Below are 26,390 nucleotides of genomic sequence, written 5' to 3' on the forward strand. Positions count from 1 at the left end.
TCACGGCCGGGGGGCGGGGGGGGCCGAGCCGGGGCTGCCATGCGAGGGGGTGAGGGGGGGGGCCCGGCTGCCGGCCCCGCCGGATTGTGCTCCCTCCTTCCAGCCGAAGCCCCCGGCAGTCTGGGGGGAGGCTCCCACGGCTGCCGGTGTGGGGAGGGGTGCGGGGGCTGTCGGGCAGCTCCCCGGCGTTGAGCGACTTGGGGGGGGGGGAGGAGGGGGGCCCCCCCCTCCCCACTGTGGCTAAAGGCCGGTGTCGCGAGCAGGGTCTTCGGCGAGGGGGCTCTGGAGCCTGGAAGAGATGGGGAGAAGGGGGTGAGGGGACGGCGGCGGGGGGCGAGGGGACGGGGCGGGGGGCGAGCACCGCGCGGCAGTGGGTCTTACCCGGGGCGTTGGTGGCAGGGCCCTGCAGGCTCCGGAGGGCACGGGACAGGGGGCTGTCACCGTCGGGGCTGGGGGGCCGCTGAGACCACCCATCCATCTCCGGGGCTGAGCCCCCCAGGGGGGTGGCATCGGCCGAGGAGCTGCACCCCAGGGACTGCAGCAGCTCCCGGTGAGCTGTTTCCATAGCCTGGAGGGTGCCCGGGAAAAAGGGTGCCAGGTCAGAGGGGTGGGCGCAGGTTTGGGGTCAAGGCCCCTGTGTCATCCCCCCCCCACCAGGACACCCTGACGGGACCCCAAGGTGGTTTTCCCCATTTTGGGGGGCTCACTTTTAGCCTGTTGAGCTTCAGCGTCAGCTGCTCGATGGTTCGGAAGATGAGGTCCACGTCGTGGAGGGGAGCGGGGGGGTCCGGAGAGCCCTTGGCAGGGCTGGGACGGGTGGGTGCCTCCTGTGGGGACCCCCGCGGGGGGCTGGGGGGTGGCGCGGGGTCCGGGGCCGTGGGCTGGGGGACTCCCGTGGGCATGCTGACGTAGAAGTAGTTGCCTGAAGAGGGGATGAGCAGCGTTAGTGTGGCAGGGGCCTGCTCGGGTGGGTGTTGGTGGCCCCCCGGGGGCGTGGGGGGGGTGTTTGCTGCCTGAGGTCCTGCCCCCCCCTCCCCTTTGCAGCAGGATCCGGCCACAGACCCATTTCCAGCTCGCTCTGGGTCACGGCGTCAGGGCTGCAGTGGCACTGGGTGTCCTCGGCCGTGGGGACAGCCCTCAGGGACAACACAGGGTGCGTGTGTGTGTCCCCCCCCAGGGACACGTCCTCCCGAGTGACACCGTCCCCCCTGCCAGGGACGCGTGTCCCCTTAGAGGACACGGCTCCCCTCGAGGGACGCGAGGGCATCCCCTTCGTGGGGAAACGGGAACGTGGCCCTCCTGGGGACACGGGGACATGGGGACACGGGGACACCCTGCGAGGGCTCGGGAGGGCATGGGGGGGTCTCTTTACCATCTACATTAGCTCCGCCTCCTTCCTGCAGCTCAGTTTCTGATTGGCTGCTGCCTGGCGAGGGCGTGGCCTCCTTAGCACCCTCCGCCGGGGCTGTGCACCCCGAAAAGAGAGGGGGGAGGGAGAGGGAAGGGGTGAGCAGGACCCGCCACCGGCACCCACCACCAGCACCCAACAGCACCCATCACCAGCACCCCAATACCGGCATCCACCAGCACCCCAATACCGGCATCCACCAGCACCCATCACCAGCACCCCAATACCGGCATCCACCAGCACCCCAATACCAGCATCCACGAGCACCCATCACCAGCACCCCAATACCGGCATCCACCAGCACCCAGCACCCTGCCACCAGCACCCCAATACCGGCATCCACCAGCACCCAGCATCAGCACCCCAATACCAGCATCCACCAGCACCCCAATACCAGCATCCACGAGCACCCATCACCAGCACCCCAATACCGGCATCCACCAGCACCCCAATACCGGCATCCACCAGCACCCATCACCAGCACCCCAATACCGGCATCCACCAGCACCCAGCACCCTGCCACCAGCACCCCAATACCGGCATCCACCAGCACCCCAATACCAGCATCCACGAGCACCCATCACCAGCACCCCAATACCGGCATCCACCAGCACCCAGCACCAGCACCCCAATACCGGCATCCAGCAGCACCCATCACCAGCACCCCGCCATCAGCACCCAGCACCAGCACCCATCAGAGCCCGACACCCCTGGGGTGCACAGAGGAGGGGGGGTGTTGACCCGCACCCCTCAGCCCCCCCGTGCAAGCCCCCAGCTCCGATCCAGCCAAGCTCACGCAGGCAAGCAGGGAGGGAGACCCCAGATCCCAGCGAGGGGCAGGGCAGGGAGAGGAGAGGGGGCCCCGGGGCCTGCCCCCCACCCTGCCCGGCCGAGGACCCTCGCCACCACCCCTCTCGCCACCTTTCCGGACGACTTTGTAGCTGCTCGGCTCCTCGGCAGCCGGACCCGTCTCATCCGTCTCCTCCCGGCTTGACCGGAGCTTCGTGTCCTCGGCGGTGCTTGGGGGCTCTGCCAGCACCTCCTGGGAGGCCGAATCCTGGCTGGAGAGCACCGAGTCCCAGGCCTGGCCGGCACCCCCGATGACCGACGGCGTGGGCGTCAGGTCGTCCTCAGGCTCCGCGTCCCGGCAGGGCAGGAGCCTCCGTAGGATCAGGAGCCGCAGGTTCTCCACTGGGATGGGACGTGGAAGGGAGGGGAAGAGGCGGTTTTGGGCTTCGGCTCCCCCCCGGGGAGAGGCTGGCATCGTGGGGGGGGAGCCCCCCGCGACACTCACCATCCTCCAGCGCCGCCTCGGCCAGCCCCTCCGCGTCGACGGGCCCCGGGAGCGGCAGGCGCATGGGGGGTCCCGGCCGCTCGGCCGGGAGGGTGTCAGCCACCTCCACGCCAGCCCCCGTGGGCAGGGGGGCTGCGGGCAGCTCTTCCTCCCCTTCCTCCACCTCGCTGCTCACCGGCTCCTCCAGCAGCACCGGGGGCTTCTCCCCAGCCAGGAGCACGGTGGGATTGTCGTCCGCTGCGGGGAGAAGGGGAGAGCTCGGACCCACGGCCCGTCCCTGAAAGATGAGGGGCAGGGTGCAGGCAGCGGGGGGCAGGCAGGGCTGGGGGAGCCCACCTGAGGAGCAATCCTCCGCCTCTGCCTCTGCCCCAGAGCCGGCACCTCGGGACAGGATCGGGGAGACGTCGGGGTCCTGTAACACCAGGCTGCGAGGACGGAGAAGGGGCGTTAGGCGAGAGGCAGGAGCCAGGGGCTCAGCACCGACCCCACGGCCGACGCTGCCGAAGCCCCCGCAGAAGGTGCCAGGAGCCCTGGCAGCCACCCCCGGGTCCCGAGTGACCAGGGAGGACCCCCGTCCCCATCCCAGCTGCCCTCCGGAGAGACCCAGAAGCCTGCTGGCCGCATCCCCCAGTGCCCACCAGCACGGGACTGGGCTAGGGCCCCGGCTCCCAGCAAGGGCCGGGCTGCTCACCCAGAGGGTGCTGTGCGGGTGGGCTCCGGCGTCCGGCGCTTAGGGGGGAAGGTGGCATTCCTCGTGGCACTCTGCACTGCCTCCTCCAGCAGCTCCATCCATCTGCCGGGCCGAGAGCCCCTCGTCAGCTCCCCGGGGGGGCTGCTGCCCCCCAGAAAAGCCCCCGCCCCGGGCCCATCGCTGCCAGGACCCGTCCCGCCGAGCCTTACGTGTTTTTCTCGGAGGACGTCAGCGCCACCAGCTCATAGATCTGGGGTCCCAACTCCGACGTGCAGATGATGAAGAGTGCTCGTTTATCTGCGTGGGGTGACCAAGAGTGACGAGGAAGGTCGGAGCACGGTGAAGGGCTTTAACTCAACCCACTGGCACGGCTGTCACCAGCACGGCCGCAGTGGGACACGGCCGGAGGACAGGCCGTCCTCGCTGCCAGCCCCGGTGGCTTCTCCCTGGCCTTTCTCCCTACCTGTGGCCACGGAGCGGATGAGCACCGAGTTGAGCTTGAGGACGGGGCTGAAGGTCTGCTTGTTGTCCGAAGAGCCCAGCGCTGTCTTGCTGTGACACTTGAGCACCAGTTTCTCATCCTGCTTCTGCAGCAGCACCAAGAGGTCCTCGAGGAGCAGCACGTGCAGGTCTGGGGTGGGAGAAGAGACAAGAGAGCGGAGGCTCAGCCAGGGATGAGCTCGCAAGCCAGGTGGAAGCTCCCTCCTTGCACCCAGGAAAGACGATGGCCCGGCAGATGCGGCAAAGGGGGGCTAAGGGGGTCCCCGTAATGCCGCCGGGGCTGGAGGTAAAATGCCCACGTCCTGGGGGACGCTGAGGATTGCGGGGAGAAGTCTCCCAGCACCGGGCGGTGGGGAAGGTCCGTACCCACAGTCTTGTCCTTGCTGATGCGCCAGGTGAGCGGCCCTTCGTGGATCATGCGCCGGGAGGTGAGGTCCAGGCTCTGCGGGAAGCCGAGGGCGGTGGTGAGCGTGGGCCGGGGCCCGGCAGACCCCACCAGCCCCCCGCCGCTGCCCGGGAGCTGGAGCTACCTTGAACTCAGCAGCCAGCGGGTTGCTGGTCCTCTCCAACGAGGTGGCATCCAGACGTTTCTGGTAGCCTTCCAGCCGGTGCCGGTTCTCCGCTCGCTTCACCGCCTCGTTCACGTACTTGAGGATGTCCCGGCACTGGTCCCGGGCTCGGCACAGCTTGTCGTGCTCCGAGGTGCCCGCTGGGACGGCAGGGAGGTGAGAGAGGGTCAGCAGAGGACATGGGGCTGTCCCTGTCCCACTGTGACAGGCTCCCACCCACATCCCGGACACAAAATGCCACCAGCCCAGAGCTCCCTGCCGACAAGAGGGAGATTTTCCCACCCCCAGGACCCCCCCGGCCCGGCTCTTTCTGCTGGAAAGGCAGCACGTGCTCCCCACCGCCCTGGGATTTTGCTTTAGAAGGCAACAGAGAGGCACGAGCCCCATGGTAGAAAGCGATCGCCTTCTGCCAGCCGAAGGCCGTGCTGGAGATGGGAGCACGCAGTCGAGCGACCCTGGGGACAAGCCCCCCGTCCCCCCCCAGCCCCTACCCTCGGTGTGCTTGATGATGTTCTCCAGCAGCAGCGGGTACTTGGTCAGGCGCTGCATTTCGGAGATGATCAAGTCCTTGAGCTGCAGGCGCCGGCACTGCGGATTGCTTTCTGCTTCCTAGGGCAGAGGGAAGAGGACGAAAGTCCCGAGGTGGGATCAGGGGAAGCCAGGGGAGCACCGGGGCGAGGAACGGCCCAGGAGAGGGACAAACCTGCATGAAGATCTGGAAACGGGTCTCCTTGCGCTGCTTGGTCTTGATCAGCTCGAGGGCGATGGATTGGTAAGAGCAGAAGTCAGCAGCGACCTGCTGGATTTCCTCTTTGGCCAGGCCGTCGAACTGGGGGGGTGCAGGGGAGAACTGGGCTCAGGCACCCCCCAGGCTTGGCCCTGAGCCCCGAGTCTCCCCGAGCTCGTCCGCTCCGAGCGCAGCCACGGCCAGGGGACAGCGTGACAGTGGGGTCACCTCCACCTTCCCTTAAAGATGTCAACCCCTCCACGCTGGAGGACAAGAAGATGTTCCTGAGGGTTCTACCACCCCTGTCCCCCCTTACCCGAGACAGCATGAGATCCCCAATTTCTTTGATGATTGGTCCTTCTTCCCGGAGCTTCTTCATGGATTCGGAGAGAGAATCTGAACGGGGATGTGAGAGACAGACAGGACTCGTGAACAGGGTGCCGGGGCCACCCACCACTCCTCCGTGCAAGCACCCGCCGAGCTGCCTGCCCCAGAGGGTCCCCGCCGGCTCTCCAGCATGGGTGCAGGCAGGAGGGGCTGAGAGCCCAATGGGCTTCGATTGCTGCCGTCACGGACGCAGTGTGTCAAGGAGTGTGACAGTGACAGCGTGTCCTGAAAGCGTGCTAGGCCAAGGGCTGGTACGGACCAGGTCTCCCAGACACGGGCATTGGCAGAGCCCGGAAAAAACAGGCTCTGGATGGTTCCCAGGAGAGGGAAAGGAAAGGCCGGAGCGGTGAGACAGTACAATGCCGTCAGCAGGGCTGGTCCGTGTGGTGGGTGACCGCACGGGAGCACCGGGCAGCCACGGGCCACGTGGGCCACCCCCTGCTCCCGCTGCAGGGGGGTATTTCCAGGGGAGAGCAGGATCCGAGCAGGAAGAGGCTTACTGTGGATTTCTATCAGGTCAGGGAGGTTGGGGAAGAGGAGCGCCAGCTCTTCCCGGGACAGCAGGCTCTCCTTCTTCATCCGCTGGTAGAAGAGGAGGTCGAGGACTCGGAGGATGCGGAGGTGAGACCCTTCGGTGGCAAAGAGCTCTGCGCGAAAGGCACAGGGGTGGAGAAGTGCCCAGGGGAGCCCCGCGGTGCTGGGGCGCGCTGCCGGGGGGTCCCTCACGGCCCTGGGATGCCCCGTGCTCCTTACCGTTGATCACCTCTTGCCGGTCGACCTCCTTCTGCGGCAGATTGGCCACCAGCTCCCGGCTGACCATGTGCTGCCAGTTCTGGGAGTCCAGCTCGGGCTCCAGGTCGGAGAGCTGGCCCTGCTCGTCCTCCAGGAGATGAGGCAGGAAGGGGTCCATGCCTAAACCCAGGCTGGGCGACTCGATGCTCCTGGGAGGGTGAAAGGCGGCGGTGGGAGTACTCTGCAGCCACCCGCATCCAGCCAGCCCACCCCACAGCGCTCCCAGTACAGCCAATATCTACCTGGGCCCTATTTCGGCTTGAACCCGGGGCCTTCAGCACAAGAAGTACAAGCCTCTGACTCTTGAGCTAAAAGACTAGGTCCCCCAGCAGACATCTATATAGGTCCTTTAAGCTCCTGCGTGAGACACAAGGGAACAGAGGTGCCCCCTCACCCCAGGAGGATGGAGAACTAACAGGGGACTCCCTCCCGGGGCAGCCCTGGGCATCGCCTCCCCTTGTGCTCTGTCAAGGCTCGCTTACGGGGAGGGAAAAGCTAGGAAGGCACGGATGGAGCCCCTCTGACCTCCAAAGCGGGGTACAGCCCCGGCACACCCCTACAGTGACCCTCCTGCTCTGTAGGAAAACTGGCCCCAGGGATCCCGGCCGGCTCGGGGCGGCGCGGTAGAGACGGCAGAGACGGAGGCTGGGCCACTCACCTGCGTCCCATCTTCGGCGTGTACGGGGGGGTGGGATTTTCCAGCGACCTGGGGAGGGATGGGAGAGTCACTCTCGTGTCCTGATGTCCTGGCCCCTCTCCTCCCATCGCTGCACCCCACGGGGCAGCGCCCAACAGCGTTTCTGTAAGCCCCTCCAGACGTGGGTCCAGTGCTACCGGCTGTGAGAGGGGTTTGGGGCAGCACAAATGGGAATTAAAGCCCAGTTCTTTCATTTCCCCCGGCAAACATCGGCCAGGAGGCTCTGCAGGCAGCTGGGCGCTGCGGGGCCGGGACCACCCCGCTCTGCGTGGCTGCGGCTTGGCCTTGACCCACAGGCTTAGCAAAAGCTTTCCCAAGAGACAGCATCTCAGCCCAAGGGGTTCAGCTTTGAGACCCCTGGCCGTCCCAGCTCCCCTTTGAAGCCAAACACAGGGCCCAGGGGAACCCAGGTCCTCCCTGCCCGTGGCTCAGATGGCGTCTCCCACCTTGTGGACAGGCTGGAAGCGGAAGACGATGCCGACTGGTGAAGTCTCGTGGCCTCGGCTGCGGCATCCATGTCCACATCACTACGGGACCGAGGCACGTTTTCTGCTTTCCGGGATTTCTTCATCTCCTCCCGGCCTTTCAAGCTCTCCGAGCGGCCCAGCTTGACCTCGGCGCGAGAACTGCAGCAAGGAGACAAAACCGAGAATAGGCTGAGCCTGGTGGGCATCCCCGCACATGCAAACCCGCCAAAAACTGCTGTGGGACCCCCAAAAGCACGGGCTGCCCCCCAAATGCCCCCCTGCCCTACCTGTCTGATTCCAGCAGGTCCTCGGGGAAGCTGCCGGTGGAGAGCCGCTGAGTGCCGGGCTCCTGGCTCTCGTAATGCTGGTTGTTCTCAAAGTGCTGGATGATGTTCCTCACATTGCCGGGTTTGACTGCTGGGGCGAAAGCAAGGAAGCAACCCCAGTGAGACCCGGCTGCGCGTGGCTGGGCAGGAGATGCTGGTGCTGCTGCCCACCCCGCTGCACCGCGGCCTCGGCCGTCTGCCCGGCAGAGCCCCGTCCAGCTCGGGCTGCGGAGGCGAAGGTGCCGGTGGCATCGCGACCGCTCACCCAAGGGGCTTCCCCGAGGCTGGTCACCAGCTTCCTTGGGGAGATGTGCTGAGCGGGTGCCCGGGATGCCCGAGCGCTGGATGGGAACAGCCGGCCACCGCGGGCAGCCCTCCTCCCGGACCCCACGGCACCCATCTGAGCCCACCCCAACGCTCGGTGCAAGAACGCTGGGGTACCTTGGAGGGACAAAATAAAACTAAGCACATGAGGTGAATGGCAAACAAAAGAAGAGGCCTTTTACCTTCAACAGGGGACAAAGGGACATGAAATGCTGAAAGGAAAAACAAAAATGAGATGTCAAATCGATCCTGCATTTCAGCAACGAAGGAGGCAAAGAGGGAACGTGTGAGCTAACGGCATGAGAACTCAAAGCAGAAGGGGAGGAAGAGGAACGCAGGCACACACACGTGTACACACGTGTACACACACGCACACATACATGTACACGCTCGCTCTCCACCACCTCAGCCCCCCCAGGAGCTTTGGCACTTTTAAGACACAGTGTGCGCCTGGAGGACGGGGTACGTAAGATAAATCTGGGGGAAGAGCTCGGCTCTGCTCCCTTCCCACTCCCCTCAAAGCCATCTGGGAGCACGGACAGTTGAGACAACAGGTTTCCAATGAGCGGCTGGAGGAGAGCAGAGGGTGGCTGATGAGAAATGCCTGCTACCGGGTGAACGGGAGTCCCATGGGTGCCAAAGGCCACCTGATGGCCCTGGGCACGCAGACGGCTACAGATCTCCTCCAGGCAGCAGGGAGGCTGGCGGGTACAGCACCCCAGAAGGTCCCAATACTCACTGCTCTGGGAGGAGATTTTGGGCTTCCCAATGTACTTGAGGATGGGGTTGCGCTTCTTGTCTTCCATGGCATCCTTGTCCTTCTTCGTGCTGCTGCTCTGTTGGGACACCCGAGAGGAGGACTGATAAAAACACACGTCACCACGCGGGCCCCGAGGGTGACCCCAACCTTCACCGCGCTGGCTGAACGCCGCGGCATGAGCTGCCGGGGAAGGGACGGGGCCAGGATCCAGCTCTGCCCTGGCGCTGAGTGGCTCTCCAAGGCACGGGGGGAGATGGGGATCTCTGGAGAACCCTTCCCCGGGTCACCTTAAAAGATCCAGCAGCAAGAGCCTGATCCTGGGGCAGAGAAGAGGCTGCCAGCAAGCCACCCACCTTCTTGGTCTTGGGGAAGAAGGGCAGCCACTTGTCCCTGTCTGGGAGGGACTGGGCCTTCTCGCTGGTGCCGGCCACCCGGGGCTCCCGGCTGCGGATGCCTGTGTGGTTCATATACGTGCTGAGGGCAAAGGCCATGGGGGAGCTGGAAGAGAGGAGAGCGTGAGGCTGGAGATCCGGCACCAGGACAGGGGAGACAATGGGGGAAGCTGGGACATCCCGCGGGGCTCTGGGGGGAGAGAGGGTCCGTCCCCAGGCAGGAGAGGATGCCCGGGTGGGGACGCAGGCAAGAAGCAGTTCAAGAGGGTGAGCCGAGGCGGCAGGGGCTGGCAGGGGGCTGCACACCAGGACCCCGAGTGTTCATCCTTCCCCAGGGCCAGCCTGAGAGCCCACGGGGTTATGCCTGGCACGGGGAGAGGGTGCTGGAGGCCAGCACGGGAAGGGAATGCTCCGGTGACTCCGCTCCTTTTGCCTCCTCAGCTAACAACTGTAAGGCAAACGCATCTGGACGCGCGCTCCCTGTGCCCCAGGGCCACTCACCTCCTGTCCTCTTCATATTTTGACCTGGAGAGAGAGATGGGGAGGGATAAAAGAGCTTGTTTGGAACAGGCAAGGTTGCAGCACCAAGCCTTCCATCCCACCATGCCCCCTGCCCCCCACCGCACCCAGCGCCTGCTCCAAACTCTCCTTCCCACCTCCGCCGGCAAACGTGTGGATCAAGCAGGATCACGGATCAGAGCTAAGCCTGTGTCCGATCCCCTTCCCCACATCCGCGCCCCAAATCCAGGCAGAGAGGCGCTCCCTGACGTGCAGGGCAGGGAGCCTCTGCGGCAGCCCGGCACTCACAGTATGTCGCCCAGCTGGGCCAGCTGCTTCTCGGCCACTTGCCGCTCCTTCTGGGGGTCCCTGTCCAGGTCCAAGAGGTCGTTCTCCCCGTACAAACTCCCCAGGCCCATGGTGCGCTTTGTTCTGCGGAGGACAAAGGGTCAGGGCCATGAGCCCGGGCACCAGCCACCCGCACGGGCAGGAGCCTGTCGAGCTCTGTGGGGCACCCAGGCAGCTGCGTTACCTGTAGTCCTGGATCTGCTCCTGTATCTCGGGCATCACCATCTCCTGAGCTTCAAAGAGGGCGGCTCGGACATCATCCCCATTCCGCAGACGAGTCTCTGGGGACGGGAGAGGAGAGTCGGTGTCACCAACCACGTTCAGCGTGCAAGGAAGGGCTCAAGGGATCTTCTGGCAGCCTCAGGCCCTTGGGCAGAGCAGGGTAGGCAAGGAGACCACAGAGCCTCTCTGCTGGCCTCCCCCTGCCAGAGCGCAGCCCCCTTGCTAGTTGGTTTCCAGGCTGGAACAACCTGTTTCCCATTTTGCACACCCAGGCTGAGACACCCGCACATAACAAGACCCCTGGGACCACTGGGACTGAGCTGGGGAAGAGCTCAGGAGCCCCAGTCCCAAACCTCGGCACACCTCTAAGAGGGCAACAGGCAGAGTCCTATCCTTTGCGATCCTGATTTGGCATCCTAATGAACAGCCCTCGTTCAGGGCGAAGGTGACGGCAACGCCGGCCATGCAGACCGCGGGTGCTGTGGCAGGCCCTGGGCCACGGCACACGACCTGGGAGCTCCTCACTCACCGATCTCAGCCAGGAGCTGCTCAGACACTTTCACTCGGAGAGGCTGGGGAGGGAAGGCAGAAGAGAAGAACGGCTCAGCACCCGTTCACTTTCCCCGTGCGGCGAGCAGGGCTGGAAGGAGCTGGGGATACAGCGCACGCGCCAGAGCCACGCTCAAGCCAGCGTGGAGAGGGTGCCCTGCGCTCCTGCACCGTCGCCCCGTGGCAATTTCTGCAGCCGGAGAGGCGAGAACTGGGGATCTCACACACCAAGCGCCCAGCACCCAACACACAACCCCCTCCGGAGCAGCGCAATGGGACCCTGCTCCCTCCGAGGGGGCACTGGGCCCCAGGAGCACTAACGGGAGCGCCTGGAGCCCCGTCCTCGCTGCCAGGACCCTCCTCTCCTGCCTGCACCCAGCTTCCAGGCACCAGGGCAGCTGCAGTTGTGCAACGTGTGGGTACGGGCCTTACGCAACTGCTTGCACCGATGCGGAGGAACCAGGAGCAACAAAGCAATGTCAGTGGCAAAAACACCATTAAAAAAGCATCCCCGTGCGAGGGACACGACACTCAACGCTGGCTTTCCAGCTGATCCCTTGCACGGACAAGGAATCCTGTGCAGGCTCACAGCCGAGTCCTGCCCTTACTGCGTTCTTGTCCAAGAAGATGTTCCAGATGTCCTTCCCCAAGACCCGGGAATCCTTGGCGGTCGTCTGCTGGCAAACGTCCGTGCATAAGTAGAAGAGCTGCAAGAAGGGGAGAGCGGAGGTGGGTAGCGAAGGAGGAGGAAGGTTGAGAAACGGGGAGGTGAAAGGCTCAGTAAAGCGGCGCCCGTACGGCCATGAAACAGGAAACGATCGCTGGGGTCTGGGGAGGGCAGCACCCCACCGTGCCACGCCTGGGAGGAAGGGGAGGAAGTGTAACCCTACGCTGTGTTTCCCTCTTACGTGCACACACAGCTCTGGGAACCACTGGCTGGCAGCTGCCTGCAGCAGGCAGGCAGAGAGCAGGCAGGCGCAGGCAGCTGCCTTAGCCTCAGGCAGCCTCTGGCAGAAGGGCAACACAGAGCTTTGCGGATGGGCTCAGCAAACCAGCACCATCCTGAGCTCACCTGGACGAGGGGATGGTGCTAAATATGCCGCCCCATACGCATTCCCCCCGCCCTGCTTGGTGCCTGCGTCGGTGACACCGGCGGGTCCCTTACCAGGGGGCTGGGATCTGCCTGGGACAAGATGTAGCGCAAGAAGACCCCCAGATGGGCCGGTCGGGATTTCAGCTTGCCCAGGTCCTGGAAGAGGGAGTCGCACTGCGTAGAGAAGGGACCAGAGGAGAAAGAGCCAGTTGGGACGGAAAGGAATTAACTCCTCCCGATCAGGCCCGTCCCACAGCTCGGCACCGGGGTAAATCTCCAGCTCCCACACCCCTTTCCTCACCCCAGCCGGGCACTCGCCTCCCCCGGACCAGCCTGGATGTCCCCTGGGAGGATTTCTAAATGCCAGGAGGTGCCAGGGCATGAGGGTCCACAAAGTGACCCACGTGGGATGGGGACAGCCCTGTCCCCTAAGGAGAGGGGACAAAAGCCAAGAACGCTTTGGACACCATTACCTCGTTATTGAAATATCCTGGGTCATAATCCTCCTCCGGGCCGATGATGAGGGGTTGTCCTGTCCGGTCCAACCCCTGCCAGGGAGAGGGGACAGAGTTAGGAGGCAGGCGTCCGGCTTTGGGGGGACGCCTTCGCCCTCCCTGCAGCATCCCGCCCCGCCAGCTCCCAAGGGAGGCTTGGACCACGTCTGATCAGGTCGAGCACCCATCAGACGCCCCGGCCGTGCAGCGGGACCCCCCCACCCGGCCCCAGCCCACCTGCTCGGCAGAAGGGGCAAAGGGGGTGTCGGAGCCCTGCCGGCGATGGTGCTGGAAGAGGCGGGCGGTGATGACCGGGGAGGTTCGTGGGCTGTCCACGCCGTGGTCAGAGAAGACGGAGTTGCGGTTCAGGGCGATCTGCTCGGGACGGCAGCGCAGGCGTCAGGGCATGCGGGGACGGGCAGGCTCCACGCCGGGGGCCGCCGCTGCCGCTCACCCACCCGGCAGAGGCACTCGAGGCCGTCTCGAGAGCAATTTGCAGGTCAGAGACCATAAAGGGAGATGGGCCCAGGGAACTTGGAAACCACAAAAGCCCTCCAGGGCCATCAGAAGAATTTTAAGATTAGGAGCACAAACCAGAAACTTTGGGGTACCCTTCATTTTGAGGCAGTCGTGCCAGGCTAAAGCATTACAAGCCCAAGAAATTTAGAGCCAAGACCGCATTACAAGAAATTCAGCTTCTTCAGATGGCAAACAAATAATTGTGATGGCAACGGCAGGTCCTCGACTCCTAAGGAGGCACAGACCCATCCGTCTGGGCTTTTCTCCCCACTACCAGGGCCCAGCAGAAGTTGGGGTGGGCTCCCCATGGCCGCACCCCAACTCTCACCTCACTCACGGAGGGGAGCCGCTCCGTCCCCGACTCCGACCCAGTGTCACCGTCCTGCGAGTCCAGGGAGAGGCGTCCTGGGAGCAGAGGAGAGACTGACCCGCGTGTTCAGGAGATGGGGACACGGGGACGGTCCGACCTGCCAGCACAACTCACCTTCCGTCACCCTGAAACCGGCCAAGCCGGAATCGCCGCACAGCCGCCCCGAATCCTGCAACACGAGGAGGTGTGTTGGACCGGTGGGACGTTCCCCGGCACGTGGGGACACCCGGGCGCAGGGCCAGGGACGGGCCAGCCGCAGCGGCTCCCACTGCAGCAGGTTTTGGAAACCTGGGATGTCTCCACCACTGCACCCACCGCCTCACAAGGGTCTCCTCAGGCTCCAGCCAGGCTCGAAGGGAGCCAGGAGGACGGCAGGACCCCTGAACCGGGGGTAACCCCACTAATTTCACGTACCACGGAGCCACCAGTCTCCTGGAGGATTTTAAGCTGCAGCTGGCTGACCCGCCGGCGTGCTCCCTCAATCTGCTCCTCTACCGCGGTGGCAGGGTTTCGGCTGTACGCCTCGTAGAAACGCTGAGCGGAGAGACGAGAGGAGACGCTCCCACCGGCCCCAACCCCGTAAGCCCCGTCCCACCGCCCACGAGGAAACGGGGCTGAGCACGTCGGCAGGACGATGGGCCGAAGCGTGTATTACACGGGCCGGGAAGCCAGGACAGCACCGGGGCAGCACCGAGAGCTGCTCCATCGTGGCTCCGCAGAATAAAAGAGCCGTGCCGCCGCCGTACCTGTAACTCTGCCTCCTCCTGCCGCAGCATGTTCCGGAGAATCTGCGTCGCGTGCTTCTGGACTTCGGGGTCCTGCAATTTCAGATGGATGCAAAGAGGGCTGAGCTTTGCCTTCCTCCTGCCCACCGTGCCGGGTGGTGGGGGGACAGAGCGGGGCGGCAGCGTTGGCGCCGGGTGGGAGTGCCGCGCGGTTTGCTACCTGCAGGGGCTTGGGGTCGGTGATGCGCTGCGGCGGAGGGAGCGGCGGTGGGGGAGGCGGTGGGGGACAGGCGGGGGTGATGCGGGGAGCCCCCGCCACGCTCACGTCTTGCTGAGAACTGGAGAGCCCCACCGAAGGAGGGGGAGAGCCCAGGAGGGTCAGAGCGACATAAGCACCGGCTGGAAAAATTTGGGAGTGGGAAAGGGAGGGTGAGAAAGACTTCCGTTATTCACTCTCTCAACCTAAAACATCACGGCATCGGAGTGGGCACGTCCCTGTCCCTGTAAGCAGTGAGGCCACCTCTGCCGTGGCAGATGCTACCCTGGCCCACCCTGCAAACACTCACTGGAATGACCGAGACAGGTTTTCCCATCTTTTCCCAAGAATCAAGACCTGCCCTTGGGTGGGATCCTGTGGCCTCCCGGGCTGGGGAGGAATGAGGTGCCCCTCTCCGTGCTGCAAGGCTCGTGACGAAGGCTGTAAACACTGATTTGTCTTTTTAGGACCCTGCTACGGGGCAGACCGTCACCCTGTGGGTGCAAGAGGTGGGGGCTGGCTGCCACCAATCTCCCTAACGGCCTGATGGAAACGTGCTCCTGCACACCCGCGCTGCCTCCTCCCGTTTCATCCGCAGCAGCCCGGGCACCATGGAGCGGGGCGGCTGGGCAGAGCAGCCGGCCGGTGGGGACCAGGGCTGCCAGTCACCCGGGGTGAGAAGGAGCCACCGCAGCTCCCTCGGCCATACTCACATTTGATTAACTTCACCACTTCGAGGTGAGAGCTGTTGGTCACCATCGTGCCGTTCACCTGGGAGAGGAGAGAGGGGGTCAGACAGGCTGGTTGTGGGGAGCGGGGCATGCGGCCCCACGTGGAGAAGCAGCGGGGGCGATGGCCGGGGATGCTCACCTTGACTATCCGGTCCCCCTCCTGCACCCCGGCTCTCATGGCCGCCCCTCCTGCGACACAGGGAGGAGAGACAGGCGTCAGGAGGGCCGGAGGGGCCGCAGACAGAGCCAGGGACTCCCCTCCCGCCGGTCCCAGATCATCCTGGCACAGTCTGTGCAGCCACTGTCCTGCCGGGGGGGGACATGGGGACGACCAGGCACGTCTTCCCCACAGGACAAGGCTGGCGACCGAGCCTCGGGTGCTTTATGCACAACACCCAGCACACATTCAGCTCATACCTCATCCAGACAAGCCCTCCTCTGCTCCCCCAGCCAGACCCCAGCCTTTTCCATCCGTCTCGGGATGGACGAGGGGAGCCCAACCCTGTTATCCCACCACACGGGTTGGCTCCGACACATCTAGAGAGCCACCACGTGCCTGGATCCGAAGGCAGGAGCAGGGCCCGGGAAAAGCAGCACTGCTCTGCCTCCTCTCCCCCCGCCTGCTCTTTAACAAAGCTGCCGAGGCTGGAATACATGAAAAATTCGCTTTTCCGAAAGCCAAAACCAAGAGGAAAATGTTTCCATTAGGTTCAACTCCAAGCCAAGGGCCTGAGACACGGCAGCGAGCTCCGAGAGTGGAAAGTACGTTGGATTGTTCGGATTCTTTCGGCTTTAACGGTCTTGTTATTGGCAAATTAAGTGAGCGGGGAGAGGGGGGACAGGACTCTGGGCTGCCCTGCACCTGGGGACCTCATCCCCGTCCCCCCAGCCAGCCCCGGGGTGAGGGGGCTGATGTGGGGGGCTCCCCAGTGCAGCTCCACTTGCAGGAGAGAGGCACTCCAGCGCTAACCTGCCCTTGAAACTCGCAGCGTTTTCCCTTTCCTATATTCTCATTTTTCCTGGCTTTCGGGCTAGAGGGGGGGAAGGGGGAGGAGGTGGGAACATCCGCTGTAAAATAAGCAGCTCATTGTCTATTTAAATTGCTGCTCCAAGCCCTGCCACCCCGCAAAGTCATTATACAGCAAAACCGGCAGCGTCTCCTGCAGCACAGTGCCAAGAGCAGCGAGCTGCTGAATCTGTGTTTACCCAGGGCTACAAAAGGGAATTCCCCACCCACCCACCGCCAGCAGCTCCCCGGGTTGTACAAGGAGCGGGGAGAGCGCGGCCGTTTTGGGGAGCTTCCCCAAAACGCTTCCCCCAAAACTGCCTTCCTTCCCCCCCAGCAATCGTGTCCTGCCCATCCTGGCCGATGCTGTAGCGAGACCCCAAGCTCAGGAAGGAAAACCCCTTTCTCCCATGTTTTCTCACAGGGGATGTGGCTTTGAGGGGGTGCGGGGAGCCCCAAGGCATCTCCTGCCCCCCCTGCCCTTGCCCTGCCTGCTGCCAGCGCCGGCCCCTCTCACCTGGCCGCACCGACTGCACCAGGACGACGCGGTCCCCGCTGACGGTGAAGCCGAAGCCATGCTGGTCCTTCTGGATGATGACGCAGCGCTGGACCAGACCTGCGGAGGGAGAGGAGGGAAAACCAGTGAGACTTCAAGCCTGGGGCACGGACTTAGCTTGTGGGGACCCCCCTCGCTGCTTTCGGTTTCAGGGGCTGCAGCTCCTGCCGGCTTTCCCAAGCCAGAGCCCAGTGCAGAGCCTCCGAAGTCAGCCAGACCGCAAGGGCACAGCTAATTCATCCTCATCCTCACGGGATGTCCCTGCTTGGACCCCTTCTCCTGAAAACAGGGTGCCCCGGTGAGCATGGGCAGGGTGGGAAGAGCTCCCGGCTGCGGGCAGCTAGAGCATCATCCCCGGTCCCGCTGGGCTGCTTCGCCGGCAGCCGAGGAAGGGTCCTGCCCTCCCCAGGCAGGTGCAGCTTTGGCTGGGTGACTTTGGGTGCTGCAAAGGGGCACAGGAGCCCTGTCCCCGAGGGCGCTGCAAAGACTGAGGCAGGTGGCAATGTGCCACCAAGCTCTCTGGGCGGGCAGGGCACTAAATGCAGTCCTCGAGCGGAAGAGAAGCAGAGGAAGGGGCAGGAAAACCTACCCGTGGTTTCGGAGGAGTCGGAGGGCTGGCGGTGGTGCCCGGGAGACCTCCGCTCTGAAGACGAATCACCCAGGGAAGACAGGCTGCTTAACCTGCGGAGGAGAAGGAGAGGTCAGGGAGGGGGACGGCTGGATGGAGCCGTCCTCCAGCCACGGCTGAGACCGGGAACAAAGCCATCCTCCAGCCACGGTGGGACCAGGGACAGCTGGATGGAGCCATCCTCCGGCCATGGCTGGGACTGGGGATGGTTGGATGGAGCCATCCTCCAGCCATGGTGGGACCAGGGATGGCTGGATGGAGCCATCCTCCAGCCATGGATGGAACTGGGGACAAAGCCATCCTCCAGCCACGGTGGGACGAGGGACGGTTGGACAGAGCCATCCTCCAGCCACAGTGGGACCAGGGATGGTTGGACAAAGCCATCCTCCGGCCACAGCTGGGACTGGGGACGGCTGGATGGAGCCATCCTCCAGCCACAGCTGGGTCCGGGGATGAAGCCATCCTCCAGCCACGGTGGGACTGGTGGATGGAGCCATCCTCCAGCCACAGTGGGACCAGGGACTGCTGGATGGAGCCATCCTCCAGCCATGGCTGGGACCGGGGACAAAGCCATCCTCCGGCCACGGCTGGGACCGGGGACAGCTGGATGGAGCCATCCTCCAGCCATGGCTGGGACCAGGGACAAAGCCATCCTCCAGCCATGGCTGGGACCGGGGATGGCTGGATGGAGCCATCCTCCAGCCACAGCTGGGTCCGGGGATGAAGCCATCCTCCAGCCACGGTGGGACGAGGGACAAAGCCATCCTCCAGCCACAGTGGGACCAGGGACTGCTGGATGGAGCCATCCTCCAGCCATGGCTGGGACCGGGGATGGCTGGATGGAGCCATCCTCCAGCCACGGTGGGACCAGGGACGGCTGGATGGAGCCATCCTCCAGCCATGGCTGGGACCAGGGACGGCTGGACAGAGCCATCCTCCAGCCACGGCTCCTTCTTGGGCTCAGGAAAAACAAATGCATGGAGCTGGAAGGCAACGGCAGCCAGCACGGGCGAGTGCTGCCCATGCCTCCAGTTGCCTGTCCCCAAACAGCCTTGGGAAAAGGTTCCTCTCCCTTCACCACCACAGGGCTCTGGGGAGAGCCCCAGAAGAGACCCCACTCGGGGCCAGGACCCCGAGGTCTCGTGTTTGCTGGCAGGGAGGAGCGGCGGGGGCTGCCCAGGGCTTGGGGAGAGCAGCAAAGGCAGCAGGCGAGGGGAGAGATGCGTCATGCAGCGCGGACGGGACGGAGCTCGGCGGCAGGTCTTTACCAGGCTGATGGAAGGAGAGACACAAAGCAGCGAAGGATGGGTGAAAGACAGACGGACAACGGACGGTTACTTTACGGTCCTGGCCTCTTGCTGAGCCTCGCTAGCCCTGCAGCAAGGCTCTGGATGCTGGATGGACGCGTGGGCTGGGGCTTTCTGTGCATCAAAGGGGCACAGCACAACCCCTCGCTGCCGTGGTGGAAAGACTGCGATAGGAAGCGGGGGGGGGCTCGTCTGCACGGCTGTTTTTAGCCCTGGCGTTTATTCTCCAGCTAACGGGGGTCTGGAGAAGTCAAGGCTGGGCAGCCATCCCTGCGAACACTGCTTGAACAAGACGGTGCCAGCAGGCTTGGTGTATGGGGGAACACATTGGCAACAGCATGCCAGAGCGGCCCCCAGCCTTTACCCCTCCTCAGGGGCCTGACTCTGCCTCCAAACCCGGCTCCATCCACAAAACGAGGGCCCTGGAGCACTGCCTCCCCTTCCCTGTGCCCCTCCACGATCCCAGGGATGAAAGCCCAGCTCTGCTATCCTGTCTCTCCTCCTCCCAACCAAACCAGCCACAGCTCTCCCTCAACGAGGCAGGGCCGGAGGGGTCGGAAAGCAACGGGAAGAGCGAGAAAATGAAGGTGTTCCCGGCAGGAAGAGCAGCCGGTCTCTGCCTTACACCCTGAAGGCTGCGATGAAGCAAGGGTGCAGGATGAGAGCACAAGCAGCCCCGTCCCTGACCCCACTTACCTGGGCAGGTGAGGCTGCCTCTTGCTGCCCGCTCGGCTGCCGGGGCGGACAGAGACAGGGGTGGTGGCACAAGGGACACCCGGAGGACAGCGGTGCGGGGACAAGGGGGAAAGAGGAGACAAACAAATCAAGAGGCAGAGGTGTGACACACGGCACAGCGACAGCACGCTTACACCCCTCGGGGAGGGTGGTGGGACCCAAAAACACCTCCCTGTGCCCGGCACGGCCTCGCAGCACCCGCCAGGCTTGGGGCAGGATTCGCCTTCACCGGTGCAAATCCTCCTCCCGGTTTTGTGCCTTTCTCTGGACGACAGGGAGGGGGAGGCATCGCCCCTCGGCATCGCCCCTCGGCATCGTCCTTCGGGCAGGGGGGCTGCCTGGAAAAGCATCCCCCCTCACTTGCCTAAAATAACGTCTGCAGCGAACCCAGCCTGGTTTCATTGCAGGATCATGAAGCCGGGTGAGACTCTCAGCCCTTTGTGGGGACCGAGCAAGAGGGTCCCCCCCAAAACCACCCCACAGGGATGGAAAATCGGAGCCCACAGCAGCGTAAACCCCACAGCCCCACTGCCGTAGCCAGTTCGCAAGGTGCAACAGCTCCCCGGCTCCTTCCTCGCTCCAGGAGATGAATATTAAGAAACACCTCATCTAAGGTTGCCTGGTCAATCTTAATCCAGACCCGACCCGCGCAGCCGTTACGCCACAGCCTCTAATTTACTCCATTAGGACCCCTTGCCTTGCTTGCTGAAGCGGGGGATAAACCAGGACCTTGGTGCGAAGGAGCCCGGGCACGGTCGCAGCCCGGGATGGTGGCTGCGGAAGGGGGGACATGGCCGAAGCATCTCCCCAGGAGCTGGGGGCAGGAATGGGACTGGTCCCCCCTGTTTCAGAGGCAATCCAGGATGGGGAGCAGCACCGTCGTCTGTCGAGGGGTAGGTGCAGGATTAACCCCGCGGGATTACCCGGCAGCCAGTTGGAGGCTGCTCGGGGCAGGTCAGACCTGCTGCTTATCCAGGCCAAGCAAGGATCGGCTCCTCTTTCCGCATCGCCCCGGATGCCAGGACTTAAGGCCCTGCCGCACAGAGAGTCGTTAAGCCTCTTCGTTAGGGGAAGCTCGCCGGTGCCCGACAGTGCAAGGACCACGCGTGGCTGAGCCCCCAGCCCGGCCAGGAGCCACCGGCCCAACACCAGTCCCACACCGGGAGATGCCAACCCCATGCCCGTGGCAGGAGCCGGCTTCCATCCCGCTCGAAGGAGCGGGGCCAGCGCTGGCTTATTGCTGCCTAAAAGAGTAGTTTAATTCGGCTTTGCATAAGCTCCTTCCTAATTGACTTACAGAAAGCCAAAACATGCCATTTTAAACCAAATGCTGCCGGCTCGATGGAGACCTGACCCCGGTGCCCGTTTCCAGCCGGGGAAGCTCCTTTGGTGCCCTGAAAGACCAGCCCTCCGGTTTTCCTAAAAGTTGTAACTCCAGAGCCCTTGAACGATGCCCAAATCCTGCAACCACCCTTGACTCGCCCAGTCCCAGCACCGGTGCCAGTCTCTGAACCGGCACCTGCATCCACATCCTACACGCTACCCTCCGAGGTTTCTGCTCTGAGATTATTTTCCCCGATTTTGGCTACTTTCAGTTAAATCATTGCTATTTGGTTTTCTCGAACACACAACGGGACGAAGATGCTCTGCCTAGCCTGCCTGCAAGGAGGGCAGGATGGCAGAGGGCAGTACGGCGGGGAGCAAGGGTAAGAAGCCCTGGAGGTGGGCACAGCCAAGGAAAAAAAAAAAGAAAAAACAAGGAGGAAAATAAAATCATCATGCACGCTAAAGAGCAAAGCACAGCACAGGCGCTGCCACCTTGGGAGCCCACGTAGAGCAAACGCTACAATTAAAAGATTAGGAGGGAACAGGATCAAATCCTCAAAGCAGGTCAGCCTCCAGCCGGAGCTTTGCAAAACGCTTTCTCCGAGACCGGGAGCTTTATTTTTTTTTCCCTCCCAGGTCTCCAAACGGCTGCTCCCTGCGATCTAAGCTCCGGGGAAGAGAAAATGTTTTGCGGACAGCCGGAGCCCGCACCGGCACGCCTGGAAACCCGCTGCTTTTTGAGGTAGAGCGGGGAGGCAGGTGGGGCCAGCACTGGCCCGTCCGCAGGAAAAGTTGCAAAAAAATAGAAATATATATGGAAAAAAGAAAAAAAAAAACCAACTTGAAAAGGGAAATCAGTGTCTTGGTGGGATGCCTCTTGCAATTGAGTCATTGCTTCCACCGCAGCCTGACGATACGGTCTGCACTGCTGGTAGCACCAGGATTCCCCGACATCTCCCATGCCAAACCCTGCCACCTGCCACTCTCCCGGGCCACAGCCCCGCAGACGGTTTCACATACTGGTATTCTGGGGACAGGAAGGAAGGAATTTCAGCTAAAAAAAAAAAAAAAAAAAGATTCAGCTTCCTCCCCTTCCCCCTCCCCACGGCACAGCAGAGGGAAAACGCGTTGGCCCGGCTGCGTCCAGCCCCGACGCTCCTCTCGCTGGAGCGGCTCCAGCCTTGCAGCGGAAAGCCGGCCGTGCCGAGGATGCGCATCCCCCGGAGATGTCCCTCCGTATCCCCCCGGGAGCGGGCTGTGTGTCCGCATCCCCTCCCGGGCGCGGGGTGTGCGTCCCCTGGGAACGCTTGCTTGCTTGCTTCTCGCTGGGGACGGAGGGGTTGAGGGACAAAGCCGCCCGCTGCTCCTCGACATCGACTGCTGCACGATGACGCACCGGGGAAGCTTGTAATTATGCGTCTGCATCTAAGTTTGCACAGCGAGGCAGATTTAAACCTTGCTAGGGTGTTGCTAGCAAATGAAATAAAAGAGGGGGGAAAAAAAAAAATCATTTCTCAACATTTTTGGCCGCCTGCAGATGCGATGACACCCCCCGTCCCCGAAGAGATCTGGTTTGCTTCTCATTTTCTTCCCACATGAAGGCGCACAACAGGTTTCCGACTCCCAGCCGGCAAAGCACGTCGGAGCCCACTTGAAGGGCGGGATGAGAGCAGCCCTCCGGGGACTTTTGGCCGGTGTTGGATCAACAGCCCGGTGCCTCCATCCCCGCTGTGCTGACCCCGGCGTGTTTGCAAGGCTGCGACCCAGCTCCTTCTTCCCGGCAGCGGAGCCGGGAGTGCCAGCGCGCTGCCAACCCCAGGGCTTCGGCAGGGCCAGGGCAGCACCGCCGGCGACGCGGCGGCCGGCCGAGATCCGGCGTGTCCCCGTGGCACGCAGGCTACGTGCGAGTGCCAAGCCACCCTGCAGCTGCTGCCCGTCCGCCCGCAAATCCATGAGGCTGGAGTCATCCCGGATCCATCTGGGGTTTATGCAGCAAAGCTTTTTCCTTCTCTCTCTCTCTCTGCTTATTTTTTTTTTTTTTTCCAAAAGCAAAGCAAAGCCTCAGCCCTCAGGAGGCGGCTGGTAACAAATTTCATTTTGCAAATCAGATGCAAAGTCCTGCGTACGCACCACAGCAAACCGAATTTAAAAATCCCCGGATTCCTCCAGCAACTTTGTTGCAGCAGACAGGGGATTCTGCAAAAGCTTTGTTTAAATTAAGACTTTTAATTAAATGGGGAAAAAAAAAAAAAAAAGAACATTAACACGATGAGCGCAGCAGCCCTGGTTGTTTAATGGCGCAGCAGACTCCATTCCCCACATTTCTAATTGTCTGTGTGCTGCAAATTTTTGCAATGCCTATTCCCCACGGGGAGGAATGGAGGCTGAGCGCGGGGACAGCTGTGATTTCGGGCAGCCAGTCGGTTACGCAAAATTTGTTGGGTTTCGCAGTCGCGATGCCTGCCCGGCTCGCTGGGCCGGGGTCCTCCTGCACCGCTCTCTCCCAAAACCGCCCTGGCAGCCTCTACAAGAGGGCAGCCGGGGAAGGGAGACCCTAAACAACCCCGGCTCCACTCCCGCCGGCGGCTGTGGGAGCTCCCGAGCAGGATTAGACCCAAAAAGGGACGGCGACTGGAGCGCTTTGCTTGGCAGAGACCAGCAAGAGCTGGGGAAGAGCACGGAGAGGTTGTGGGAGCCAAGGCGGGAGGCGAGGAAGGGCTGAGCGAGTATTTACGTCTTAATTAGGTGATGTTTGCAAAGCACTTTGTGCATGCACTCCGCTACATAAATGTTAAGTATCGTGACCCCTACCAGCAAAGTTAGGCCAGACCAGCAGCAACCCTGCACGCCAAAACCCCTTTCCTCCCACAAAATTTCGTTTTAGAAAGCGCGTGCCATCCTTCCCCTCCCCGCCTGCAAGAAAACCACGGCGTGGGAGCGTGGAAGGAGTCCGATGGGGAAAGCAGAGCCGGGATCCGAATTCCCCACCAAGGAAGATGCGGTTCACACGCAGCGCGGGGCCCAGCTTTTCTGGGAATGCTGCTGGAGCGTGCAGCAAGATGGGCAAGGACCGTGAGCAGCTCCAAATCACTCCCAAGCTCTCCCCGTGTCGGGCAGTGTAATCATTAACGGTGCCACTCATCTCCTGGAAAACACAGACTGGCAGATCTGGTTTGTCCGGCACTGATGGCGCTTTTGGGGTGCGAGATCCGTAGCAGCGAGCGAGATATGGAATAACCTACCCCGAAGGGATGTTTTCTCCCCGACCTTCCTCCTAAATAAAAGCCGCGCACCCCACAGCGGGGAAGATCTCGCCTCTTTCCACCAGCGCAGCTCGGGAACGGCCGCTCTTGAAACGCTTTCCTCCCCGCGGGCTCTTCTACGATTAAAACCGTGGCAATACGAGAGGTTAGAGAGCGATGACTAAACCCACGGGCAAGTCACATTCCCGCAGCCGGACGGCGCTCGCTGGCGATGCACAACTCCTTCTGCATCCCCTAATGCTGGAGGAGGAAGATCTATACTGGTTTGCACTGGTCTGCCTCTCCTGGGAGCCTGCCTACTTGCCGCGGGGGCTGCCTGGACATCGATGGGGACCAGCGGGCAGAAGCCCTACGCCCACCCCAAAGCCACTCTTTGCTTGGTGGTGGCAGGAGGGCAGGGGCTGCTGGGGTGCTTTGAGGTGGGGGGAAAAGTCCTCTCATTAACCCATTTTCAAGTCATTTTTGTCACTGAAGCACCATGCCACCCAGCAACGAGTGACTCCCAGCTCGGCCAGGGCACTTCAGGCGCCTGACCTTAAAGAGCAGAGGAGACCGCGGCTATTTAAAGAGCAGAGAGAAGTCTTAAGGCCGGTAATGACGCCCCGCAGCTCCCCGAGGCGGGGAAGTCGGGCAGCTTGGCTCATGCGGCAAGTCCCCGCTCCGACGCACCGCCGGGACCTGATCCTGCCGCTTCCCCCCACCCGGGATGGGAGCGAAATTCAGCAGCTCCTTAATTTCTGCTCCGGAGGGGCTGGCTGCGAACAGCGCTGGCCTCGTGGCCGGGTTCTCTGGCTAATTAAGAGTTACACAGAGGGAAAGCGCGGCGGGGTGGTTTCGTGCTCCACCCCAGCCCCTGCCTCGCACACACGCTTTCCCCCAAACCAGGAGAAAGCCGTGCAAAGGGCTCGTTGGCGAAGGAGGTGGAAATACGCTGCCCGTCCTGCTAACGAACGCACCAAACCACCTTTCGGCGCAGCGGCGTGTGCCGATGCGCCGGGAGCCCACGTTGAGCATCTTCAAGGCCGTCGGCCAGGGATGTCTCCAGCGGATGCGGCATCGCAGCCGCCCCCAACGCCCTGAACCGGCTTCTTCTGAGGCACGGGGAGCGAAAAGAAAACCTTGTTTTCGGCAGAGAGCCACGCCGGCGGCACGAATGGGCGAGATCCACGTGGAATAGACGCTGTCGCACCCCTGGGGCTGGACCGGGGGTCCCAGCCCACGAGCCCGGCCATGCCAGGGACACGAGGAAGCTCCTCGCCCTGAGGCAGGGCAGTCACAATCCCCCTCCATCCTTCAAGTCACCCCAAAAGCAAATGGGGTTTTTCTAGGGCTTATTCCACCGGCTCACATCCCCCCTGCCATGTTGGTCTGCTCGGACCCCAGCCATGGATGCCAAGAGGGGTCCGAGCCGGCTGCCGCGGAGCAAAGTGCCCGTTTCCAGCTCCCGAACGTGCGCAGACCTCCATCTTCCCATGCGTGGAGCGGGGAAGACGCAGGCAGCGCTGCCTACCTGGGTCCACGCTGTCCGGAGACGGGGTGCGGACGAGCGGGACCCTCACTGGCCGCTTGCCCCCCGTTCCGGGGGCAGAAAGCGAACACGTCCCGCTGGGGTTTAATTAGCTTAATTGCCTGCGAGGGACTGAGCCCTGGCGGGGATAAGACCCCCCCCATCCACCCCAGCGGTGCACCCCGCACCCCAAAAGCCCACCTGAAGAAATTTAGGTTAAAACTGAGGCTATCTGGGGCAAAACGCTCCCGGGGAAAGATATTTAACAGCGCAAGAGTGAACCTGGGTGTTTCCCCATTTCTGATTTTGGCCACATTTTCCCACCGGTCAGATGTGGGTTGGTTTTGGGGTGGGTTTTTTTTTTTTTTGGGGTGGGGGGAAACACACACACCATAAGCCTGGTCCGAGCATCGCGGCGGGATGGGACCATCCTGGGGCGACGGAGGGGCGGGAGGGGGGGCCCAGGGAGGGCTGAGACCCCCCCACCCCCCCGGAGGCGGAGAGGCCGCGGCCTGCCTCCCCAAAATACAGAGTTTCACCCCAAAACGCCGCTTTCTCAGAGGGGACCCTCCGGCTGCGGGGAGGGGGGGGTCTCCCCGCCGCCCCGGGCCCCGCTCCCCCGGCTGACAGCCGCCCGGAGGCCGCGGCGAGCTGCGGGCCCCCCCTCCCCGGCCCTCCCGGCCCTCCCCGGCCCCCCACCTACCTGTCGAGGGCCTGCGGAGGCCGCACGCTCATGGTGCCTCGCCCGCGGCCCCTCGGCGGTCAGGGCGCGGGGAGCCGCCGCCCCGCTCCGGCCGCCACCATCCCCGGCGCCCGGCGGCGGCCTCGGCGGCCTCGGCGGGGCCCGACCCCCCGCTCCGGCGTTGATCCCGGCCCGGCCCGGCTCGGCGCGGCGGCGGCGGCGGCGGCGGCGCGGCCCCCC

The 26,390-nt window shown here is 63.3% G+C and overlaps 1 protein-coding gene across 1 annotated transcript; it reads right to left on the reverse strand.

Annotated features, from left to right (window-relative positions):
* On the reverse strand, positions 1-26,390 carry ARHGEF11 (Rho guanine nucleotide exchange factor 11). The gene is made up of 41 exons (XM_072846473.1): positions 26,172-26,390; positions 17,292-17,383; positions 16,664-16,762; positions 15,280-15,329; positions 15,123-15,180; positions 14,374-14,552; positions 14,175-14,246; positions 13,843-13,962; positions 13,543-13,597; positions 13,387-13,463; positions 12,777-12,914; positions 12,519-12,593; positions 12,118-12,219; positions 11,561-11,659; positions 10,933-10,975; positions 10,366-10,462; positions 10,143-10,265; positions 9,837-9,860; positions 9,297-9,441; positions 8,923-9,019; positions 8,366-8,395; positions 7,821-7,950; positions 7,513-7,692; positions 7,028-7,075; positions 6,331-6,518; positions 6,078-6,224; positions 5,507-5,586; positions 5,167-5,292; positions 4,955-5,072; positions 4,425-4,603; positions 4,261-4,336; positions 3,857-4,024; positions 3,603-3,690; positions 3,394-3,495; positions 3,039-3,127; positions 2,703-2,939; positions 2,330-2,599; positions 1,373-1,465; positions 708-922; positions 382-568; positions 1-140 (listed from the first exon to the last, which is right to left on the reverse strand). The coding sequence occupies exons 1-41, from the start codon at positions 26,201-26,203 to the stop codon at positions 1-3; spliced, it is 4,668 nt and encodes a 1,555-aa protein (XP_072702574.1). The 5' UTR covers positions 26,204-26,390.

This window comes from Ciconia boyciana, chromosome 26 (genome assembly GCF_034638445.1).
Source record: "Ciconia boyciana chromosome 26, ASM3463844v1, whole genome shotgun sequence".
NCBI lineage: Eukaryota > Metazoa > Chordata > Aves > Ciconiiformes > Ciconiidae > Ciconia > Ciconia boyciana.

Coding starts and splice junctions, on each gene's coding strand:
- ARHGEF11 (XM_072846473.1), bottom strand. CDS start 26,203: ATGAGCGTGCGGCCTCCGCAGGCCCTCGACAG. Junction 12,594..12,776: donor TTGCCCCTTCTGCCGAGCAG/GTGGGCTGGGGC, acceptor TCTCCCTGGCAG/GGGTTGGACCGGACAGGACA. Junction 569..707: donor TGAAGCTCAACAGGCTAAAA/GTGAGCCCCCCA, acceptor GGCACCCTCCAG/GCTATGGAAACAGCTCACCG.